This window comes from Oryza glaberrima, chromosome 10 (genome assembly GCF_000147395.1).
Source record: "Oryza glaberrima chromosome 10, OglaRS2, whole genome shotgun sequence".
Lineage (NCBI taxonomy): Eukaryota > Viridiplantae > Streptophyta > Magnoliopsida > Poales > Poaceae > Oryza > Oryza glaberrima.
The window spans coordinates 21,892,425-21,913,778 of NC_068335.1; the positions used below are offsets into that span (position 1 = coordinate 21,892,425).

At 42.6% G+C, this 21,354-nt stretch overlaps 3 protein-coding genes across 3 annotated transcripts; 2 read left to right on the top strand and 1 right to left on the bottom strand.

The window, feature by feature from the left end:
- Nucleotides 1-9,850: 9,850 nt before the first annotated feature.
- Nucleotides 9,851-12,446, top strand: LOC127786012 (NAC domain-containing protein 71-like). Its single transcript, XM_052313334.1, has 3 exons — nt 9,851-10,627; nt 11,174-11,451; nt 11,540-12,446. The coding sequence occupies exons 1-3, from the start codon at nt 10,471-10,473 to the stop codon at nt 12,092-12,094; spliced, it is 990 nt and encodes a 329-aa protein (XP_052169294.1). The 5' UTR covers nt 9,851-10,470; the 3' UTR covers nt 12,095-12,446.
- Nucleotides 12,447-16,725: 4,279 nt separating this feature from the next.
- On the bottom strand, nt 16,726-17,952 carry LOC127785973 (protein FAR1-RELATED SEQUENCE 5-like). The gene has a single exon (XM_052313297.1). It carries the CDS (start codon nt 17,950-17,952, stop codon nt 16,726-16,728), a length of 1,227 nt encoding a protein of 408 aa, XP_052169257.1.
- Nucleotides 17,953-18,920: 968 nt separating this feature from the next.
- Nucleotides 18,921-21,338, top strand: LOC127752465 (DAR GTPase 2, mitochondrial). Its single transcript, XM_052277846.1, has 8 exons — nt 18,921-19,101; nt 19,212-19,322; nt 19,450-19,527; nt 19,612-19,759; nt 19,845-19,915; nt 20,269-20,365; nt 20,442-20,629; nt 20,801-21,338. Exons 1-8 carry the CDS (start codon nt 18,946-18,948, stop codon nt 21,062-21,064), a joined length of 1,113 nt encoding a protein of 370 aa, XP_052133806.1. The 5' UTR covers nt 18,921-18,945; the 3' UTR covers nt 21,065-21,338.
- Nucleotides 21,339-21,354: the final 16 nt, after the last annotated feature.

Sequence of the window (21,354 nt, forward strand, 5' to 3'; positions counted from 1 at the left end):
CACACCATAATAGGTGTGGAATAAATCCCCTCCAAATCCCTCCTCTTGTGGGAGGGATTAACCGAACAAGGCCTCAGCTATGTAAAGGGTCCAATGCTATTGGCGCCGAGGTGCTATGTGTAAATATTTTTTTATTACGACTAGGGTCATTTTCAGAATTTTTATTTACAAATTGGTATCTTTTTCACATCAATAACTTAGTTTCGAGCGCGGTACATGGTCAATGTCGTTGACACCATCATATTGGACCACGACACCGATGATGTCGGCAACGCAAAAAGGGTTCATTTCTAGAATAAGTTTTATCCAGAGGTTTATTTATGAAATAAGTTTTCAAAAAGAACCAAAAAGTTAAAAAAAAAAAACAGATCGTTTCTACACTGTCCATCCAAGCTGTTTATAGCTAGAAATTGATTCTTAGGGTGTGTTTAGTTCACGCTAAAATTGAAAGTTTGGTTGAAATTGGAACGATGTGACGGAAAAGTTGGAAGTTTGTGTATGTAGGAAAGTTTTGATGTGATGGAAAAGTTTAAAGTTTGAAGAAAAAGTTTAAAACTAAACAAGGGCTTATTAGAACAGAGGGGCATATATGTTTGCTGAAAAAGTAATTTTATAATATCATAATCTTTGGATTGGGGCTCATAAATATTTCACAGTAGAAATTAGTGATCAGATACATCTTTGAAAACCATGTCGATGTGCAAAACATGTTTTTTTCTTGTGAGAAGAGAAGTATACGCACGAAATCAAGAGAGGGAGAGAGCGCGCGGCACAACACACCTCTCCCGTTCAATACTACAACAAGAATGATAAGAAAATTAATCACTGCATTGGTGATGTAAAAGGCTTTAAAGCTTATTGGTTCCATACAGATAACAAAATGAACCTGTCTCTATGTTGCATGTTTGCCTGCCCAAAAAAAGATCTGTTGTTAAAAAAAGGGTATTTAATTTTCAAGACAAACTATAGTGATGTTTTTATCTTTTTTAGATAATAAATATGATGTTTCTCTCGTTTGATCAAACATAATAAGATTTGTTACATACACACACTAACAATATGTGATGACTGATGAGTGATCATGCTGATTCGCATCCAAACAAAAATGAAGAGCCAATCAAAGAATACGATTGATGCAGGACTGTTCTGCCGAAAGTACAGCACACCAGAAAGTGACATGAATTCTAATATTCTCAAAACCCAAAACCTTTTTCTTCTCCATGCATATATATTGGCTGCTAATCTCCAGTTAGTCTGTTTCAGAGAATATATAGACATGCTCTTTTCAGCAGCCAAATGCGCCGACCATGCATTGCGATCATAGACTTATTGCTCCAACACTATACGACTTGCTGGCTCGCAATGCCATTATAAAATTTGGTAAAATTTTGGCACTTGCATTGCGAGGACCTGTTCGACCGTGTAAAATGTATAGTAGTATAGTACAGCACTTGAAGACCATATAGTACTAGTCACTAGTCAAACCTTATTACCAGGCGTTCCAGGAATTCGATTGAGAATACCATGAACTTTTTTGCGGACTTATTTTCTAAAGTCAAAAGGCAGGAACTTTGCAGGGATTTTTTTTGTCATAATTAAGTTTTCAAGAGAGACGACATCACCAGAATTCAGCAAGGCCTAATAAGTACGTAGTTGATGTCATAAAAGCTTGATTATAAGAGAAAAAAAATTCTCTTTAATAAACTTTATGTCTCATGCAGAATACAATACGATTTCATCTTTCGTTCCATCAGAAAAAATCTGGGATGGAAGGATTCGAACCTCCTAGTAATGGGACCAAAACCCGCTGCCTTACCACTTGGCCACGCCCCATTTCAGGTTTTATGCGACACTAATAAATAATATTATGTTTATTTCTTATTCATCAATCCTACTTCAATAACATAAAAATGGGGGTATTCTCTTGGTAGGATTCTAGACATGCGAATAATTTTGCAGTGGATTGAAATTAGTGTCCGAGAAATATTTATAACATATATATTTTGCCGTGACAGCTGAAGAAGGATTGGCCGACCAATGTTTACAACGTCTGTATATACCAAATCTGAATACTGTAAAATGTTTGTATTTGGAAACGGGAGAGTAGCACGACAGTCAGGCCCTGTCACATCGAATATTTGAACACCTATATAAAGTACTCCCTCCTTGACTTTTTTAAACATGTTTGACCGTTCGTTTTATTCAAAAACTTTTGTGATATGTGTAAAACTATATGTATACATAAAAGTATATTTAACAATAAATCAAATAATAGAAAAAGAATTAACAATTACTTAAATTTTTTAAATAAGACGAATGGTCAAACATTTTTAAAAAAAGTCAACGGCGTCAAACATTTTAGGATGGAGGTAGTATTAAATATATGCTAAAAAAATAACTAATTTGCGAGATGAATCTTTTAAGCCTAATTACTTCATGATTTGATAATATGGTGCTACAGTAAATATTTGCTAATGCCGGATTAATTAGGCTTAATAAATTCGTCTCGTTGTTTACTGATGAATTCTGTAATTAGTTTTTTTATTAGTGCCTAAACATCACATATGATACCTTATATAATACTCGATGTGACACGTTAAAACTTTACGCCTCTAGATCTACATATAAGCACCCTCTCTGTCGTCCACTCCAGATTCCATTTCGGAATGGTGAGTGGTGTGTTGTCGTCGTCGTCGTCGTCGCGCAACTTCAATTCTTGGAATGTGAAATCATGCTTTAGGTTAATTAGGAGCGTTCACGTCCATGTCCATCAATCCCTCTCAATTCGACCGCTACCTTGCTAGCTCGTCGGGTTTCCGCGTCTCTGTCGTCGTCGCCTCTTCCGGCCACCCAAGGATCGCCGTCGCCGCCGTCGCCATCCCCTGATCCCTGGCTCCTCCATTGCTGTACAGCATATTGCAACGATCTTTTGCGTATATATGCTTGGTCGCTTAGTACATTTAACCTGTTGTTCAGTTACTTAGTTGGTAAGCGAGATGAGCTGACCGAGAGAGGGCATGACAATAACCTGCAGAAATATACTGCCGATGCGTGAACAAGAACGAGGAGTTAATTAGGGTGTCCCGATCGTTATATCACTATTCACCCCCTTGACTAATTGTAACCACTTACCACTTGAACTGCGCGTGTATGTCACTGTTTGACGGTATCTATCTATTTATCTCTTGCCGACCATCCCCAAACAATCCAGAAATGGTTGCATCCATAATAGGGACACATTCATGTGCGAGGAACACGCCTCCCCCTGACATGCATCTAGCTGCCTCACTTAATTATGTAATCAAATGCATATCTCACGTGTACAACCTAGCAGATCAATCGATCTTAATTCTTCTTCGTAGGTTCCATTTCGACGGAGGAGAATTAATTGAGCACACATTTTGTATGATATAGATCTTCATCAGAATGAATCGAACTGAATTTTTCAGGTTAATAATAATAATAATGAGGAATTTTACAGTATAGTAATTTACTTGTAGTATTGCCAGTATAAACAAGAACATTTTAGAAATTTTCCACAAAATTAAGAATATTTTTTATTTTAGTCATTTCATGCTTAAGTCCCCAACCTTCCTATAGAGTTATTCCATTGCGGTCCCAAGTGAGCCGAACCTCCGATCCCTTTGGCGTTTGAGTCATTCCCTCCCATTTGACCCATCCCTCTGTTCGTGTCGTACGCAAGGGCAAACCTACCTATTTGGTAAGGTAGGTGGGTCGACCAACCCAACTACGATCCGCATCGCCCCCCACCTCCAGAACCCTCCTTTAGTACTGGACCATACATGTTAGACATCAACCACCAACCCATAAGTAGCCCATCAAATCAATGAATTACTCCAGGTTGGTCATGAGGCAATCAACCATTGTTTCATCTTTCAATTTCATGATTACGCTCCCCTTCGCCCTGAGTCCCCAACTGTTCATTTCCGTTGCTTGTCTCTCAACGCTCGTCCCCTTTGTGGTGCAAATGACTATACTAGCTACCAGAGCCAATATGTGTGCCATCACCGTGTTTTGCATGGGTATGCAACCATGACTCTGCCGGTTTGCTCCATAGTCCGCAATGTGTTTCCCGCTTGCCTGATGCCATAGAGATAGCAATCAAATAGGCTAGGCGACTCCAAAGTTGTACTCTATTTTTTTTTATCTTGGATGTTCTTTTATGTCTTACCTTATTGATTGTACTTTATTTTTTTTACTAGAAAAAAAAGCTCATGCGTTGCAATGCATGAAAGCTATTTTAATATATTATTGTTATATTTTTTTGTTTAAAAAATATGTGGGATTTTCATTTGATAGTATTGATATCTAATTTGGAAGTCTTATTGGGATGACATCCATATTATGTACGTTGCTTTCTTATGACTCGACAAGAATTCTAAAGCAATTAAGAGTACAACTCTAAGTTCCAAGTTAGTATACGGGTTTTTTTAAAGGATTTCTTACACGACTCCATATGTATTTACAAAAGCGAATAAACTTAAAAACCGACTTAAATACGGATGACGTATCAAAGTATCAACATAAACATCTTCAATTTTTATAATACTAGAGGTGCAATAGTAATATAAATATGGCAATGGTATATATATGTTGTGTTTGGTTATTTTTATCGAGCTTCTCCAGCAATCTTTATTTTAGACCTGTGTCCAACTCCACCACTGGCCACAGGTCCGTCCTTGCCCATCTGGCACAATGTATTCATGGTGGGTGCCTTGCTATGGTAAAGGATGACAAGAGATATATAGGGAATAGGTTTGAGCGGGGAAAATTACCTAGTGTTTTTGTATTTATAAAAATAGTACCGCTATACGTACAATTCAGTTGTACAACTCATATATAATTAGATATATGCAGCCATAGATCAATCATTGTTTATACGCACTGCACTTATTTATAACCGTTGATCAAATTTAGTCGTACGTGGACAATTGAGTTGTATGCATAGTAATTTTCTTATGGTTATAGTATATAGAGAGAATTTTCTCCCTTTTTATGGCGGCAGTATATTCTTACCAGTAAATTGTAAGTTACAAAGTTTCCTAATTAATACTATTACTAGTAATCAGATTTCTCTGATTTACAACGAAATAGGCGTGAGACTATTTTTGGGTTAATGAAAGGCGAGTTTTGTCGCCTACTACTAAAACCGAACCGCCTTCGTCAATTAATTGGCGATTCCTTTCCTGAGAGGCCCCCGTTAAGCTTTGAATCTCCTTTGCTTTGGTATCTTGGCCGAGAAGCAAATCACTGCCTAGCTAAGCTATGCTGGTTATACTATGCGCAAAGGCATTTCTTTTCTAGTTTTCTAATGCTGTTTTTCAGGATCCCATTACATTAGTGTAGGAATTAGGAAAGGTATGCCTTGTGAGTGTTTTGTGCCCCGTCGCTCCACTAACAAAGATTCTTCATTTCATCACATGGTAGTTAATTAATCTGCTAATCACTACTAGACAGGATATGTTTAGCACATACTCCGTAGGTGAAGATTCTAAACGTCTCTCTTGCACTAGCTTTGCTGGTTTTGTACATTTTTAACTGAAAACTCGCTTTTGCTACTTATATTACATTATTTTGTGCCGCCCACCTCTGAATATTTTTTCTCTTGTCCTAGATATGCATAACATTAATTCTTAAATCTTAAATTACATTAATTAGTTAGTTAGTTTAGTTAGTGCCTTTTTGCCAATGAAAATGTTGAATTTATCAACAATTATTACGTGGAACCCACTAATCTCAGCTGCTGGAAAGGAAGCAGATAATAGAACATATATTATCCAAGCAACACTTCACAGTGCAGAGTCTTCCGACTTGAAGAAACTTTTTGCGCTCCTTAATTACTTAATTAACAGGAGAATCGAATTATTCTGCGACTAATAAACGGTACTATTTAGTCTCCATCATGGATAGACATGATCATAATTTACTCGAAATTATGATTGATTCACTACTGACTTACTGTACACCCAGCATGAGTCTTGTCTTCAGGACTTCAGGTGAACAGAGGTGGCCTGAAAGTTAAAGATTGAGCATTCATGCATGCTGTCCTACCATTTCTGGATATGAACATAATGAGATTCTTGATTACAACAGTTAAGCTGAACTGCATATTTTTTTCCCCTGAGGTAATGTAATCTGTTAAAGATAAGTTAAAGACATTGCAGACTTGCAGTCATGATAAGATGATGCATATATCATGCATCAGTCTCACCTCCAGCTCAGCAGCTAGTATACTAGCTTAGTTAGTGCCACTTAAAGATCCAATGCTGATGCCCTGCCTGATCATACAACAACAGAGGTGTATAAAACAAATAAACCGTGTCAAAAAAGTTCACAGAGAGGTTTCATACTAGCTAGGACGACTTGGAATTCAGAAATTAATCAAGTTGTGTCAGATCATTGCTAACAATGCTACTACTCTATAGCATTTGATTTAACAATACCTGGATAATTAAGATCAACAGGAAGGGATGAAAAGCAGTGGGAGGGTTTGCTAGGGATTAAAAGAAGCCAACCTTAGTGCGGCTTTGCTGATGCAGCTCTGATGGTGCAAGATGCCTGGTCATGCAGCCAGGGATGCTCAAGTCAAGCAGTTCATAACTAGCAGGCCCCTACATCTGCTTATAAAAGCAATCCTGGTCTTCAGGTGGGCACCCACCAGGCCACCAGCGTTCATATCTAAGAACGGTCAGGTTAATTAGAGAGATCACTTGAGCCATCTGTCCTTAAACCATTTCTGGCCTTGACAAATGCAGCTAATGCTCTAGTCCTCTAATTAAACTAATCAAAAGCTAATGACTCATGATCAGTGGGTCATGCATTCACTGCCACAAAGGCTACACTTGTTTCTTTCTGCATACCTGAAGATGATCCATTCAAGCTTGATCAAGCTGTTCTGTTGGCTACAGTATTCAGCATACAACAGTACATGAGCTGCTAATTACCGAAAGGCTAGCTTTCAGTTAGCTTGAAATTAACCTAGTTAGTCATAAACCAGCTAACCTGAATTCATGAAGTTTTTTTCCCCTATTTGAACCTCCTTGTGAAGTTAAGCACTAGCATTTGGTCAAGGGTAAGCAAGCAGTTGAGGTCCAACTCCCTATCCTGACAGTGACAAAGTAGTGATAAGATGGAGATTGTTTTGACTGAACCACTCAGGCTTTTGCTCAGATTTGGTGTTTGGTGAGCAATGCCAACTGACAAGTACATTTGTCCCCATGTGGAGCATGGCTGCTCATGTTGTGAGCCAATGACGATGGAAAAATGTGCTCTTTAAAGTGCAAGTGCAAGATAGCTATGAGGAAAGTGACTATACAAAGCTGGGTCATGCAGCAGTCAATTTAGCTTGATGTCATCAAAGAATGGCCTTAATGATCTACCTTTTCTTTTTTTTTTTGAGAAGTATATTTTTTACCCGGCCTTTACATCCAACCAGATGTATGCAGCCTTTTTAAATTAGAAAATTAGCCTATCAAATAGGAAGCTTAGCCATCAAATAACCCAATCTGAAATTCGTTCCTATAGAGATTTGAATTCAGGACCAAGGTGCTACTCAGGACGAGTTTAGTTCCAAATTTTTTCTTCTTTTCTATCACATCAAAACTTTCCTACACACATAAACTTCCAATTTTTCTATCACATCGTTTCAATTTCAACCAAATTTTCAATTTTGACGTGAACTAAACACACCCTCAGATCACAGCAACCACTAGGCTAGATGCCATTTCACAATCTACCTTTTCTTGTCTAAGACTAGCCTCCATTTAGTAAATACTCCGTCCGTTTTAAAATATAATAACTAATATAGTTCAAAATTTATCCAAATATAACAACATAGTGCATATATATAAAAGGTCATTTTTACTATTAAACTACTCATACCACATCTCTGCTTTATTATTATCCCAACTAGTCCAGACCTACATGGCATCCACCCCGAAAGACAAATAAGTCATTTTATCCATCTCGTTAATAGCCATGCGAAAGGCTAAAACTTGCTATATTTTGGGATATAAATAGTAGTTAAGTATTTTATATTTATTATACTAACTGATAAACTCTAAGTGTATGCTCAAAATTCATTGGAAAGTTGGACTTACAATACATCATTATGGGAAAGCATCATTGGTGTGCTAGAGTGGTGAGTGCACGAGTCCGTTCACTAAAGTTTAAATCCCAGTATCCACAAATATGGTCGTGTACACCCTTAGTTTGGTGTAGAAGCCGGAAGTTATTATTATTTTTTTTTTGAAAAAGAAAACGTCACTGGCAGAGAGTTCTGTGAATTATGATACCGCGCCAAATTCAAACCAGTCAAACGGTAGTTTTTCAAAAATATGGACCAGCCTGAGAATAGGGAGGAAATCTAGTAATGCAAACTTGGAAGTTCTCATTGTTATAGTTTTTCAGAACTATGGACCAGCCTGAGAATTTGCGGTGTTGTGTTATTTTTGTGGCTAGGAAGGCTGTCGGCAGGAGAACAAGTTGCAACATTGAGATCGTAATGAACATGACTTGCAGTACTTTATACTACGCGTCGATGTAAAGCTGTTTGAAATTAAGGAGATATACTGCTGCACCATATCACCTGTACAGATACATTGTCTGCATATATTTTTTCATGTCTAATAGACTTAACAATACAGCAGAATACTACAGCTACTGGTTTCAGAATCCGTCTGACTAGAATTCACATGTGCTTTCGTCCATCGTCCTAATGACTCTGAACACTTTGTTTAATTATGATTTTCTCTTCAAATCGAAGATTTTTTTAAAAAACCATGTATTATCAAGGGCAAGATGTAATCAAGAGACTCTACCAACCTCTGTTGTCAGATGTAGATTCAGTGCAACTGTGCAAGTGAACATCGCAACAGGAGCAGAAAGTCAGGAACTAATTCCTGATGATTAGGTCGGTTGGGCACTCACAACTTGATACCATTTCAGATACTACTTCAGTGCAGAAAAAAATATCTAGTCAAGTGACAGAGCTTATTCAGAAGCAGGCGTGTATCATGTACTAGGACAGTAGGAGAGGTCAATTCATAACAATTTCAGAATAACCATAGGTCAAGAAGAATCGTCGCCACTGGAATTCCCTGTCAGTACTGACTATGCATAGGAATTCACAATCGGTACACATGACGTACGTGTTCGATGTACTGGAAACTGAATTCGTAATTAGTTTCAGCGGGAAATCAATCAGCGGAAATGTTTAGTATGAATGCGAGCTGTAAAAACATAGTAAATTCGGCCACGAAACTTATCTGAACACCCGTAAAAGAAGATATTATCCGAAGAAAATCAAATCAGTGAACTAAACCGAACGGCTAAGCACGGATCAAGGGTGACGCAGACAAGAATTCATAGACAAAACAAAGCGCATATGAAACAAAATTTCACTTTTGGGAGAGGCTGCTTGCTAGCTGCATGTACGTACTTCCCCCCTTCCCTGAATGGTAAGACAGTATGATTCTTCAGAGAAGAAGAAGAATATATCACCATGCATTACATATGTCAGTGTTGCCATTATCCAAAAGCGATGTCATTAATCATGCCCAGATATCTGATCAATCAGTGGATTAGGCGCTGCCCTAATCACAGAGGCAACCTGACACGTCGGTTTGGACAGGAGCTAATCAGAGAGAATGGAAGATGCAGTAGTAAAGCTCGAGTAGTGTGTGAATGTCTTTTGCGGCTACTTGGAGTTGCAACTACCGTGGTAGAGTAGAGGACGCTTCGAATTGCTTCGCTCGTACGAACATCATCGCCGCCTTAACTTAGCTTTTTCTCCTCTCAACCCCTCTATATAAACTCCCCTACCGTGTCACCTTCCCAACTCCCCCAATTCACAAAACGAAACCCAAACACTCTCCTCTCCTCTCCTATTCCTCCTCTTATTTCTTAATTGGTCAGCACCTAGCTAGCAAGAATCTCTCAACTCTTCTTCTTGTTCTTCTTCTCGTCCATAATTGCTCCTCCAATTGATATCTCTGTACGTAGTTCAGTTCAAGTTCATCAAGGAGCCTGAACTGAATTCCTTGGTTGTTTAGTTATTGCTAGCTAGGGGATTGACCATAGGATAATGATCTTGAACTCCGGAGGCAGCTTCATCAACACCTGTCCGCTGGATTCCGAGCAGCTCAAGACCTTCTACTTCTGGATCTTCCCAATCTTCAATAGATACTGCCTCTGCCGCCGCTAATTGACAAGCATTCAACCATATATATGTGATAAATTGTGCCAATCTGCCTCAAGTATTAGCATTTAGGCAAATTGACACTACATCTAGCTAGCTAGCTAGCTTTGCTCCGATTAGTAGTATTGTTTGCCTCTTCTTTCCATTGTTAACCTTCGATTGAACAATTAGGTTTGCGCTTGCTTGCCCAAGATATTTGAATAGGTTTTGCAAGTGTACATTTGTCTGAAATTCAGTCGGTTGATTTGATCATGGGTACCATGACTCTGCCCCCGGGTTTCCGGTTCCACCCGACCGACGATGAATTGGTCGGCTACTACCTCAAGAGGAAAGTAGACAGCCTCAAGATCGAGCTTGAGGTCATCCCTGTCATTGATCTCTACAAGTTCGAGCCATGGGAGCTACCAGGTTTGTGCCTTTGTCAATTTTTCCATTTGATTCATGTTACTTCATTTTTGGTAGTTGAAATTCTGCATCAAATATATTTAGCACAAGTTGTTGTTTCATAGTTGAGTTTTGGTCGTGTCAACATTGTTAACTTTTGGTGAAAACAGTTTTAACTGTGGAAAGTAGCTAAACAATATGCAAAGCCTTTGACCTGCTAGCCTTTTTTTTTTTTCGCAAATCTATTCCTGAAAAGAGAGAAACAGGTGGTAGAAAATTGGAAAGGAACATGCGGAATTTTTCCCAGAGGCGTTTCTCATTTTCTAGACAGATAAAAGCGACCTTTTTACACGGGCATCTGGGCTTTTTCCTCCCTAGGCCGGTTGCTGATAAGTCTTTTTAATCACACACCTTTTAATTTTAGTATTCAAGAATGAATTCCTCCTGCAACCGCAAAGCCAAACTTTTCGGATATTCTCTTGCAATTTGGTTTCGCCTTGGTGACATAAAATGATAATAAATATGATCAAATCAAATTCTGAAGAAGAGAATGATTATGAAAATGTTCAGAGAAGTCGTTCTTGCCGAAGCGTGACCTGGAGTGGTTCTTCTTCTGCCCACGAGACCGGAAGTATCCGAACGGGTCGCGGACGAACAGGGCGACGAGCACCGGGTACTGGAAGGCCACCGGCAAGGATCGCAAGATCGCCTGCGCCGGCGAGGTCTTCGGCCTCCGCAAGACGCTCGTCTTCTACAAGGGTCGCGCTCCCGGCGGCGAGCGCACCGACTGGGTCATGCATGAGTACCGCCTCTGCCAGGACCTCGCCCATGGCGTCTCCAACTTCATCGTGAGTTCATTTCTCCGGATTGCCTTTGCTTTGCTTGCTGCGACGGCAACAATGGCGCGCTGATCGGATGAGATGTGTTCTGGTGCAGGGGGCGTACGCGCTGTGCCGCGTGATCAAGAGGCACGAGGCGGGCCTCCATGGCGAGCCGCCGGCGGCGAAGGCGAAAGGAATGATCAGCAAGGTGTCGAGCAGCTCGTCCCTTGTCACCGTCGAACACCAGCTCAGCAGCCGGGGCAACGCCTCGCCGTCGTTCACGCCCACCAACAATGGCAGCCCGCTCGTCGACAAGATGTTCGTCGGCGGCGGCGGCGGCGACCCGTTCCAGCTGCTTCCGAGCTGCGTCCCATACCATGGCGGCGACGCGTGCGGGTTCGACTTGCCGCCGCTGTGCATGCCTCAGACTCAGGACCCGTTCTTCTCCGACGCCGGCTTCACGCAGGCAGCGCCTCCTCTCTACGGCGACGTCATGGGAAGCGTGTCGGAGCACGAGCTCAAGTGGGACACCCTGGGCGGCTACTCCGGCGGCGGCGGTGGGGAGCTCTGGAACGCGGCGGCGGCGCCGCTGCTGTGCAGGCAGGCCAGCGACGGCGACGACCTCACGGCGTGGTTCACGGCCGCCGACGACAACATGTCCGTCTTCTGAACGAGTCAACCATGACACGTGTGCTCCCGGGTTAGTTACACATGGCGGTATATTTTTGAGCCATTCCTAACTGGGGCCCCACGTGTCAGCCACTACAGACATATGTCATCTATTATATATGCATAAATATGCCTGTAATCTGTATGGATACAGAGGTGATGAGCTTTCTTTTAGTTACTGGCTGTAATACATCTTCTCTGTAGCATCATACAGCAGAGCTGGGTTATGTATCCTCTTCAGTTAATGTACTTGTAACACTGATCTGTAAGCTAAAAGGTAGTGTTGCTGGTAGATCAATCTTCATCTCAAACAGTGCAGTTTCAATTCATAGCATATATATATTATAAAAGTTCCAATTCATAGTATGTCTATAAGCTCTTGCCTTTGTTTTCTGTTTTCTGTGTGCTTAGCCTGACATTAGTCAGATATTACATTTACTCTTTGGTACAGTGTGGATACGGTGAGGCTGAAGATATTCCAATTTACAGCCTGAAATGGATTACAGATTTACAGTGTAGTAGGGGGAAGTTAAATTGGAATATCTTCAGCCTGAACGTATCCACTCTGTACAGGTCACAGATGCATGACAGTTTTCTTTTTGACTTGATAGCAGCTAGTAGCAGGTTTAACCAAAAGTAACAGCAACGAAAGGACAATGATTATAGTAGTAGCAGTAAGAAATTGTGATGATATTGATACGTGAGGTTAGGAACATCGCAGCAGCAAGGAGTGAAGCAGTGCCTTGCCGAGGCGCCACGAAAGATGAAAAGGGGAGACCATTGTTAATGTTAACATGAAGGAAGAGCATTGATAAGATGCCATTGCTACTGCCGCAACACAAAAATGGCCACCGTCATTCCAAGAATAGAATCGGATCTCTTGAATCTTTGATTTGTATGGCCAGACAAACAAACATTAGAGGAGAGGACGGCGCTGCCTTTTCGAATTTTCCTCTTAACTTTTCTCGTTCCATATAAAATCTGTCCTCTGCAAGTCAAAATCAGGTCACAATTTGCATCACAGAATGCTTAAGATTCTGAGAACAACTGATGATGAGCAATACAGCTGATGCTAGTACGTGATGATTCCCGGCCCATAAAGCCCATCTAGCACGTGATGAGTCCCGGCCCATAAAGCCCATTCAATAATGTATTTCGTCTTTGTCTTTTCGGCCTTTTGTACCTTGTTGTTTCTAGGAATAAGTCCACTTTGACTCCCTTAAAAGTGACCCGAATTTAATTCTCGACCCCTGAACCGTTGAATCCGGTGCAATTTGACTCCTTGATGGTTTTGGAGGGTGGTTTCGCTGACGTGGCGCTGACGTAGCAATGTTGACCTAGTATGTGGGTTGACGTGGCGCTTAAGTGGCATTAGAATTAAAAACGTATACGTGGGACCCGTTTGTCATTCACACATATTGAAAATTGTAGGGCCCACTGATATGTGTGCCCCACATGTCATCCCCTCCCTCTCTCTTTCTTCTTCCTCCCCTCTTTCTTTCTCTTTCTCTTCTCTCCCCTTACGGCCGGCCGCGGGGGGGATAGGCTACAGCGGCGGTGGGTGGGGGCCAGAGCGGCGGCGGCGGATTGCAATGTGGAGGAGGAGTCGGCTACGTACTGGGCGAACGGCGCGACCACGGGAGTAGTAGTAGGAGTGGGCGCCGCTTTTCGCCTCCTGACCCGGAGTTGGGGTCGTGGAGGGTTTCGGCCATGGGGGGCCGAGACGGCAGCCTCCTAGGGCATGAAATGCGGCGAGTGTAGGCGAAGGACTCCGCGGTTGCCGGAATCGCGTGGAGGCGGAGGCGCTACGCCGCTCCGGAGAAGGAGTCGCCGGTGGTCCAGTCCATGCAGCTTCAGACCGTGTATCAGTGCATCATGATTGTGTTGGTTGTTGGGGAGATTATCTGCCCTGCTAATTGGCAATTAGTGGAGGCATTCGAGAAGTTGTCCTATAAAATTTTCGTCCATGTCAGTCAGTAACTCGTCAGGGTAAATGGGTAATCATCATCAAATGAAATCAGTAGAGTAGATAGATGAAGGGAAGTCTGGCCGAGCACGCCATGGACGTCGTCGGTGAGCGCCTCGAACTTGAAGCCGAGGTCGAGGTGGACGAGGCAGTCATCGTCGGTGACGCCGTAGTTGTGGACGCGCGATGGCGCGACTCCTCCCTCATGATGGGCACCGCGCTGGCCACGATGCGGAACACGCCCCTGAGCTCCACAACCACATGCCGTTGGCCTGCGTGGTACGCGCCACGGACAGCGCTGGGGCGTTGGGCGGTGACCAGCGCGCGCTGCCTCGGTCGACGCGGTCATCGTGGAAGGTGAGCTCGCCGCCGCCGCTCTGCCCCCGCCCGCCGCCGCTGCAGCCTGTCCTGTGACCCCCGCGGCCGATCGAAGGGGCGAGAAGAGAAAGAGAAAGAAAGGGAATCAGATCGTTTGACTTCACCTAGAATGATGGTAGAAAGCAGTCACACGAATCCCATCGTCCACCCGCAATCGAACGATGGATCTAACGCTACTCCTCTCAGACACTGGGCCTCAGCGGCTCGGCCCAACAAGTGCTTCTATGGATAAGGAAAGGGTTCACTGCCACCGCGTCATCCGGACTTGCAATCGAGGATGGAGGACCGTCCCGTCGCCGTCGTCACCTAGAGCGGCGCCATCCTCGCCGAGAGCAGCGCCGCGCCATCCCGCCGAGCGCTGCTCCGTCGCCGTCCTCGCCGAGTGTTGCTCCGTCGCCGAGTCGTAGGTGCCGAGCTAGACGCGCACCCGATTCTGCGGCAGCCGGATCTCCGCCACCCACTTGCCCCACTGCGGCTGCCTCGCACGCCGCGGTACAGCTTCTGCTGCAGCAGCATGGCCTCGTCATGCAGCGCAACAATTGTAGCACGTCTCAGGATGGAGTTGCTCCTCGTCTCAGAATGGATAGGACCTGCTGGAGGGTTGCCACAGCCGTGATTCCAATTAAGCTAGAAGATGTCTGTACGATAGCAGGGATTGGAGTCGACATATCTGAAAATGATGTCTGTAGGATAGTAGTGATTGGAGTCGATATATCTGAAATTTCCAGTGTGTTTTATTCATTCGTGTGCTATGTTTGAAATTTTCAGTGAGTAACAGAGGGAGGTTGTCTTGCTTGTGAAGTGACATTTGTGCTAGAGCTAGCAAGACTGTAACTTGTGATTGTCATTGTGTTGTAAATTGTTTGGAATTGAATAAAAGGTAATTCTGAATGTTGCAAGTTCAGAGATGCACAAAATGCTCTGCTATTCAGAAATGCAATTCTGCAATTCCCTGAACTTTACACTTCGACAAAAGCAAAAGCTATCCCCCTAAACAATCTGTTATATTTCAGATTGCAGCAACTGTCCATGCTACTAGAAATCAGCCAAAACATCATCTGTGATTGGCCCCTGTAAAATAAAAGGTTCAGAAAAACAATTGAGAGAATGTATTGATGGCCATCTATGGTATAGAAAAATGGTGTGTTAGTTTGAAATATTACCGTCAATATCTGAGAGAAGGTATTGATGGCCATGTATGGTTCAGACAATTCTTCCATGGGCAAATAAGTATTAGGATAAATATTTTGCACCGCTGCACTGTCTTGTACCGTTGCTTCTTTTTCCTTTTTTTCCCTCCCTTCTTTACAGTTCCTTGTTCCTTCAAATAAAAGAAAAATAAAACTGAACATGTTCCCACTGAGCACAGTAAAAGAGAATCAAATACATTTTATGTAATCACATACCTTTGATCCTTTTTCCTTTTTCTTACCTCCCTTCTTACTTCCTTTCTCTGTGGACTTGTGCATCTTATCAAGCCAATTTCTTTTCCGCTTTGAGCTTTTCGTTTGCACCTCCTTTTTCTTTAGGCATGCTATACTCACCAAATCAATTGGAGGAGTAACATTTGTGGGAGCAGTGACCGGAACCATAGTATCAGTGCATGCATTGATTTCTTCTTCAACTTACTTGCTAAGGACGTCCAGTGTGTTGTTTACTAATAAGGTAGACTCTAGATGGCTGGCAGCTCTAAGTGCCAAATTGAGAAATTTGCGGGTCATATCTTTGTAGCGAAGCATCTCATTTAATCTTGGGTTCTCTATTATATTTCGCCCATGGTTGTCTTGTACTGTCCCAGTACGTGCTCCACGTGTCCATCGCTTCAGTACATATTGTGTTGGGAGAGATTTGATATTCATCAGATCAAGGACTTTTAAAGCATGGCTACACAAATATTCCAGTTCTACTGAACATCCCACAGCTGCATGTACTAGTTTGCTCTAAAGGATCACCAAAAACTTTGTACTCCTTCTCAAAGGTACAATTTTCAAGACTGCCAATAGCCACAAGATAGCAATTTTTGCCTTCCAATGCCGCGCTACATGCTACCATGGACCTTTCATACTCACCTTGAAAAGCTTCGAATATAATTGGTGTGTACAGCTTGCTAGCTTGGATTAGCATAGGTGTCTTCATTTTGATTGTGGGTATTTTCTTCCTTGATTCAAATTCAGCATTTAGCTCATTTTTCCTCTTATCTTCTACCACCCTTTCAAAATGCTTAAGAAATCGAACGATATCAAAATCAGATTTGAAATGCCTCTTCAGTTCACTATTTAGACTCTCACTCATTGTGTACTTCTCATACCTAATGCAAACACATCCTTCATATAACATTCAGCCCATTTTTCTTTGACCCTGTATATACTATCCAACCAACTTTGCTTGCTCGCTTTTGCCCTTATGGTGTTAAATGCTTGTTCAAATGTTTCCTCATCTTTGTACTCAAACATGCATGCACTAAAAATTGCGATAATACTTGGTTCTTTCTCATTGTCTTCAGCTATCTGTTCGGGAGAAGTACTGGATTCTTCTTTATTGTCGACTTCAGCTAGATGCTTGGCAGCATTCTGCATAATATGGAAAGTGCACAGACCATGCCATACTTCTGAAAATACTTCCTTAACTGCTTTTCCCATTGCAAAATCTTGATCAGTATAGATTGTTTTAGGTTGCTTGCCATTATGTGCTTTTAGAAAGGTCTCAAATAACCACTTGAAGGACTCATATGTCTCATCGTACATGAGAACAGCACCAAAAATCACTGTTTCCCTGAACTGATTGAACCCAACAAATACACCAAAAAGCCTACTTTCCTTGTTTGTTCCAAAAGTAGTATCAAAACTAACAACATCACCAAAATATGCATAGTCAGTGAGCATTTTAGCATCAACCCAAAATATGTTTGCTATTTGTTCCTCTTGATCTATCTGCAATGCATATTGGAACGACGGGTTCTCTGCAATTTTATCTTGAAAATACATGAGCATGCTTCCTGCTTGACCATATGCCATCTCTCGTTGGCGCTTGCCCCGTAAATAATTCTTGTGGTCACGAAGAGTGTATCTGAGATTAAGTGAGCCACCAACTTGGATACTAGCCAACTCATGTGCTGCTTTGGGCCCAATTCCCGCATCGTCGGCTGTCTCAATTTCAAAACCTTGTAACTCTGAAATTTTTCTTTGAGACACCATCAAGTGCGAGGTTTCTGGCAACTGAAGGATGTGATTGTGTTCCAAAATAAGATCAGCCACTTTATAATTCCCCTTCTCTAGATCTAGTACAACACCCATGCGAACTTGACAATCGGTTCTAGTTTCAGTTCTAGGACACTTTGTTAGATGATCCCTTTTATCTTCCTTTCTATGGCCTTCGTTTGCACAAACATATCTGCAGGACCTAACCTTCCCATCTGATTTTCTTTTGTTTGTGTACTGTTTTCTCACCTCAAACCCTTTCTGACCTCCATAGCTATTCCAAAACATCCAAGCCTCATCTGTACTGCTGAATTCCATGCCAACTTGAGGTAACAAACTAGGGGAAAACCCATCCCTACAGCAAACAAAATATTTAATTTGATGGTGGTATGATAAGCAACTAAAATATATCTGTACGCATTGGGAGAAAGAAACAAGCATGGTTACACACCTCTTTTCTTCCATCTCATATATCCTGCTTCTATTTTTTGATGAATCGCAAGTTGATGTTTCGTTAAACTATTTCCACACAGGCTAACATAGGAGAGGATGGCAAACAAATTAGAAGAAGATTGTTGCAATCTAAACACACACACATGAAGACTGTGCAAACCTGCGAGCATGATCTTGTTTTCTCTGTGTTTTACTGCAGCTGATCGCCTCACCCTCGTGCTCCACGGAGAAGCCGATCGCCTCACCCTCTTGCCAACGCCTCACGTTCGCTCGCGGGAAAAGCAGATGGGATTTGCGCCAAAAAGGAAAAGACGACGCCAAAAAGGGGAGCAACGGGCTGACGATGGTGCGCTTGTTGGGCCTAGGCCCAGATAACAAAGGAGCGAAGCAGCCGGACGTGCAGCTCCACGCAAAGGCGTTCGATCGTGAGCTGACGGATGGATTCGCGTGACTGCTCTCTACCATCATTCCAGGTGAAGTCAGACGATCTGATTCCGAAGAAAGAGGGAAGGGAGGAAGAGGGGAGGAAAAAGAGAGGGAGGAGATGACATGTGGGGCCCACATGTCAGTGGGCCCCACAATTTTTAATATGTGTGAATGAAAAACGGGTCCCACGTATGCGTTTTTAATTCAAATGCCACGTAAGCGCCACGTCAACCCACATACTAGGTCAATATTACCACGTCAGCGAAACCGCCATCTAAAACCACCAAGGGAGTCAAATTGCACCGGTTTCAATAGTTCGGGGGTCGAGATATCCGGTTTTGCGGTTTAGGGCCATAGATTAGATTCGGGCCACTTTTAAGGGAGTCAAAGTGGACTTATTCCTTGTCTCTATGCCTTTGGCTCACGTCAGCAATGGCGGCGGCGACGGAGGCCTTCTCGCGCCGCCTGAGCGATGCCGTTCGGGGGCTCTCCGGCGCCTGGTACGGCCGCCACATGGCCGCCGCCGACCGCGCCATCCGCAGCCGCCTCCCCCTCGTCGACCTCGTCCTCGAGGTCCGCGACGCCCGGGTATGGCGCCCACTGCTCTCCACCTCCTCTCTATTGTCTTCCGCTGCTCCAGACAGAGTCAAGCATCGTTTCACCCCCCATGCGCTTGCTTGCTGAGTCTAACCCCGCAGGTACCCGCCGCCTCGGCGTTCGCGCCACTCCGCCGCCGCTCCCCGGAGCCCGACCGCCGCCGCCTCGTCGTGCTCAACAAGGCCGACCTCGCGGACCCCTCTCAAACCGAGGTAACCCTAATCCCAACCCTCATCTGTAACTAGAGCAGATTTTGACTGCCCCGAGATGGGTAAGTGATCAGTTCTGATCTGATACACACACGCGAGCGTTGTTCGTATTGGTGTTGGTGTTCTCCAGAAGTGGATGGCGTACATGAAGCAAACGAGCTGCTCCTGCGTCGCGCTTAATTCGCACAGCAGGGAGGGCATCAAGGAGGTAGGTAATGCTGTTTCTAGTGTTCTTACCTGTTGATTACATTAGCGGCTGATTTGATTGGGTGCTAATTTAACTGTGAAATAGCTGTTGAATGCTGTGCGGGCAAAGATCAGGGAGATTAAACTTGGTGAGAGCGATTGCACTGGAACCGTCCTCTTGGTCGGTATTCCTAATGTTGGGAAGTCAGCAATCGTCAATGCCATGCATCGAATTGGGAGGATTGGGGCAGCAGGTGAGGCAGCTTATTACTGTTGATACTGTAGTTGCACTAACTGTGATTCACACAACTGTGTAATATTCGTTGCTCTGTCTTTAAGAGAAGGGAAAGCTCAAGCATGCCATTGTGAGCAGCCATCCAGGAGAAACCAAGGACATAAGTGGTTACAAGGTAATTTGATTCGATATAATGCATTGCTTCTGTTCGACCCAGCAGAATGAGGGAAATAAGACCATGCTGCATGACTGTCATAACACCTTAGTTTTTTTAGAGGAAATGGATAGAGGGGTCTTTGTATTCCTTATGGACATTGTAACAAATTAATTACCTGGGCAACTCTAAATCGCATAGCACCTATATTTTCTTCATAAAGAGACAGCAATGCTGATTGCGGAAATAGCTCTGGTGCCTGTATTTTGTTGTGAACACCATCTTTTAGAAGCTGTTATCATCACCTTGTATGGCTATCTAATTGCCAAGTGCCATTCCAAATCTTAACAAGATTCAAACTTCTTATTTTTCAGGTTGCTAGTCATCCAAATATATATGTATTAGACACTCCTGGTGTTTTGTCTCCTGTATTTTTTAATGACGAGTCTGGTCCTCTACTAGCTTTGACAGGTACCAGCTACAATGGTAATCCATGGCTTGACTTGTGACTATAAGTTGTTACTGATGTATGCAAACTTCATTACAGGAGCAATCAAGGATTCCATGATGCAGGAGTTTGAGATTGCCCAATTTCTGCTTGCAATTTTGAACTCAAGGGAGACATACAAGAAGTGGGAGAACATGAATCAAGCAGGAGATATGTCTTCTTTCAGCCATGCAATGTCATCCAGCAGTCACCATAATAAAAGGCAATATGCTTCAGATCATACCCAAGTAAGCGCGTCAAGATATTCCATAGAGCACAATTCAGTCTTGTACCCATCATCATGCAGATTTTTATTATTACTGAAAGGCAATGATCATATCTCTGATTTAGATCCTTTTGAGGTCACATTTTAGGCATCACATGGATAGAATAGTAACTACTGTGTTGTATTTTTGCAGGATTTTGTTGTGAAGGCTGTTTGCCAAGTGCTTTTTGATAGTATATCATCTTTTAAGGGGTATTTAGAAAATGAGAATGAATTAAAGAGTTTGATAGAATGCCAGTTTATAGCCTTGCAGGAGGCTTTCAGGGTTTCTGCCGATCTAAGTGAGGATGTGCGTAAACTTGTTGCTATGAAATTACTCAACCTCTATCGAACAGGAAGACTTGGCCGTTATACCTTAGACTGTGCTCCAGATGTTAGGAAGGAAATTGTTTCATGAATCTCATGATCATTCAAGTGCGTAGTAGAACATGTCATGCATCAGAGAAGGATTTATTCAGAAAACAAAGGCATGACCTACTGAATTCTGGGGAAAAGCATGAGTACTTTCTGCTGAAATTTTTTTTACATCATCCAACTCCGATAAACATCCTGTAGGTTTAATATTGTTTTTTTATGAGTTGTCATTCTAACAACATTTATTGGGAATCACAGCCTCACAGGCCATATTTTCTTAGTCCAAAAAGAAATACATATCTGCTTCAGAGTGATCATCTACTGATTTGATCT

Bases quoted from the DNA above. Each gene is read 5' to 3' on its own strand.
- LOC127786012 (XM_052313334.1), top strand. From the start codon at position 10,471: ATGGGTACCATGACTCTGCCCCCGGGTTTCCGGTTCCACCCGACCGAC. The intron at 10,628-11,173 runs GTTTGTGCCTTT...GAAAATGTTCAG, and splicing joins CGAGCCATGGGAGCTACCAG to AGAAGTCGTTCTTGCCGAAG. The intron at 11,452-11,539 runs GTGAGTTCATTT...GTTCTGGTGCAG, and splicing joins ATGGCGTCTCCAACTTCATC to GGGGCGTACGCGCTGTGCCG.
- LOC127785973 (XM_052313297.1), bottom strand. From the start codon at position 17,952: ATGGAATTCAGCAGTACAGATGAGGCTTGGATGTTTTGGAATAGCTAT.
- LOC127752465 (XM_052277846.1), top strand. From the start codon at position 18,946: ATGGCGGCGGCGACGGAGGCCTTCTCGCGCCGCCTGAGCGATGCCGTT. The intron at 19,760-19,844 runs GTGAGGCAGCTT...TCTGTCTTTAAG, and splicing joins TGGGAGGATTGGGGCAGCAG to AGAAGGGAAAGCTCAAGCAT. The intron at 19,916-20,268 runs GTAATTTGATTC...CTTATTTTTCAG, and splicing joins AGGACATAAGTGGTTACAAG to GTTGCTAGTCATCCAAATAT.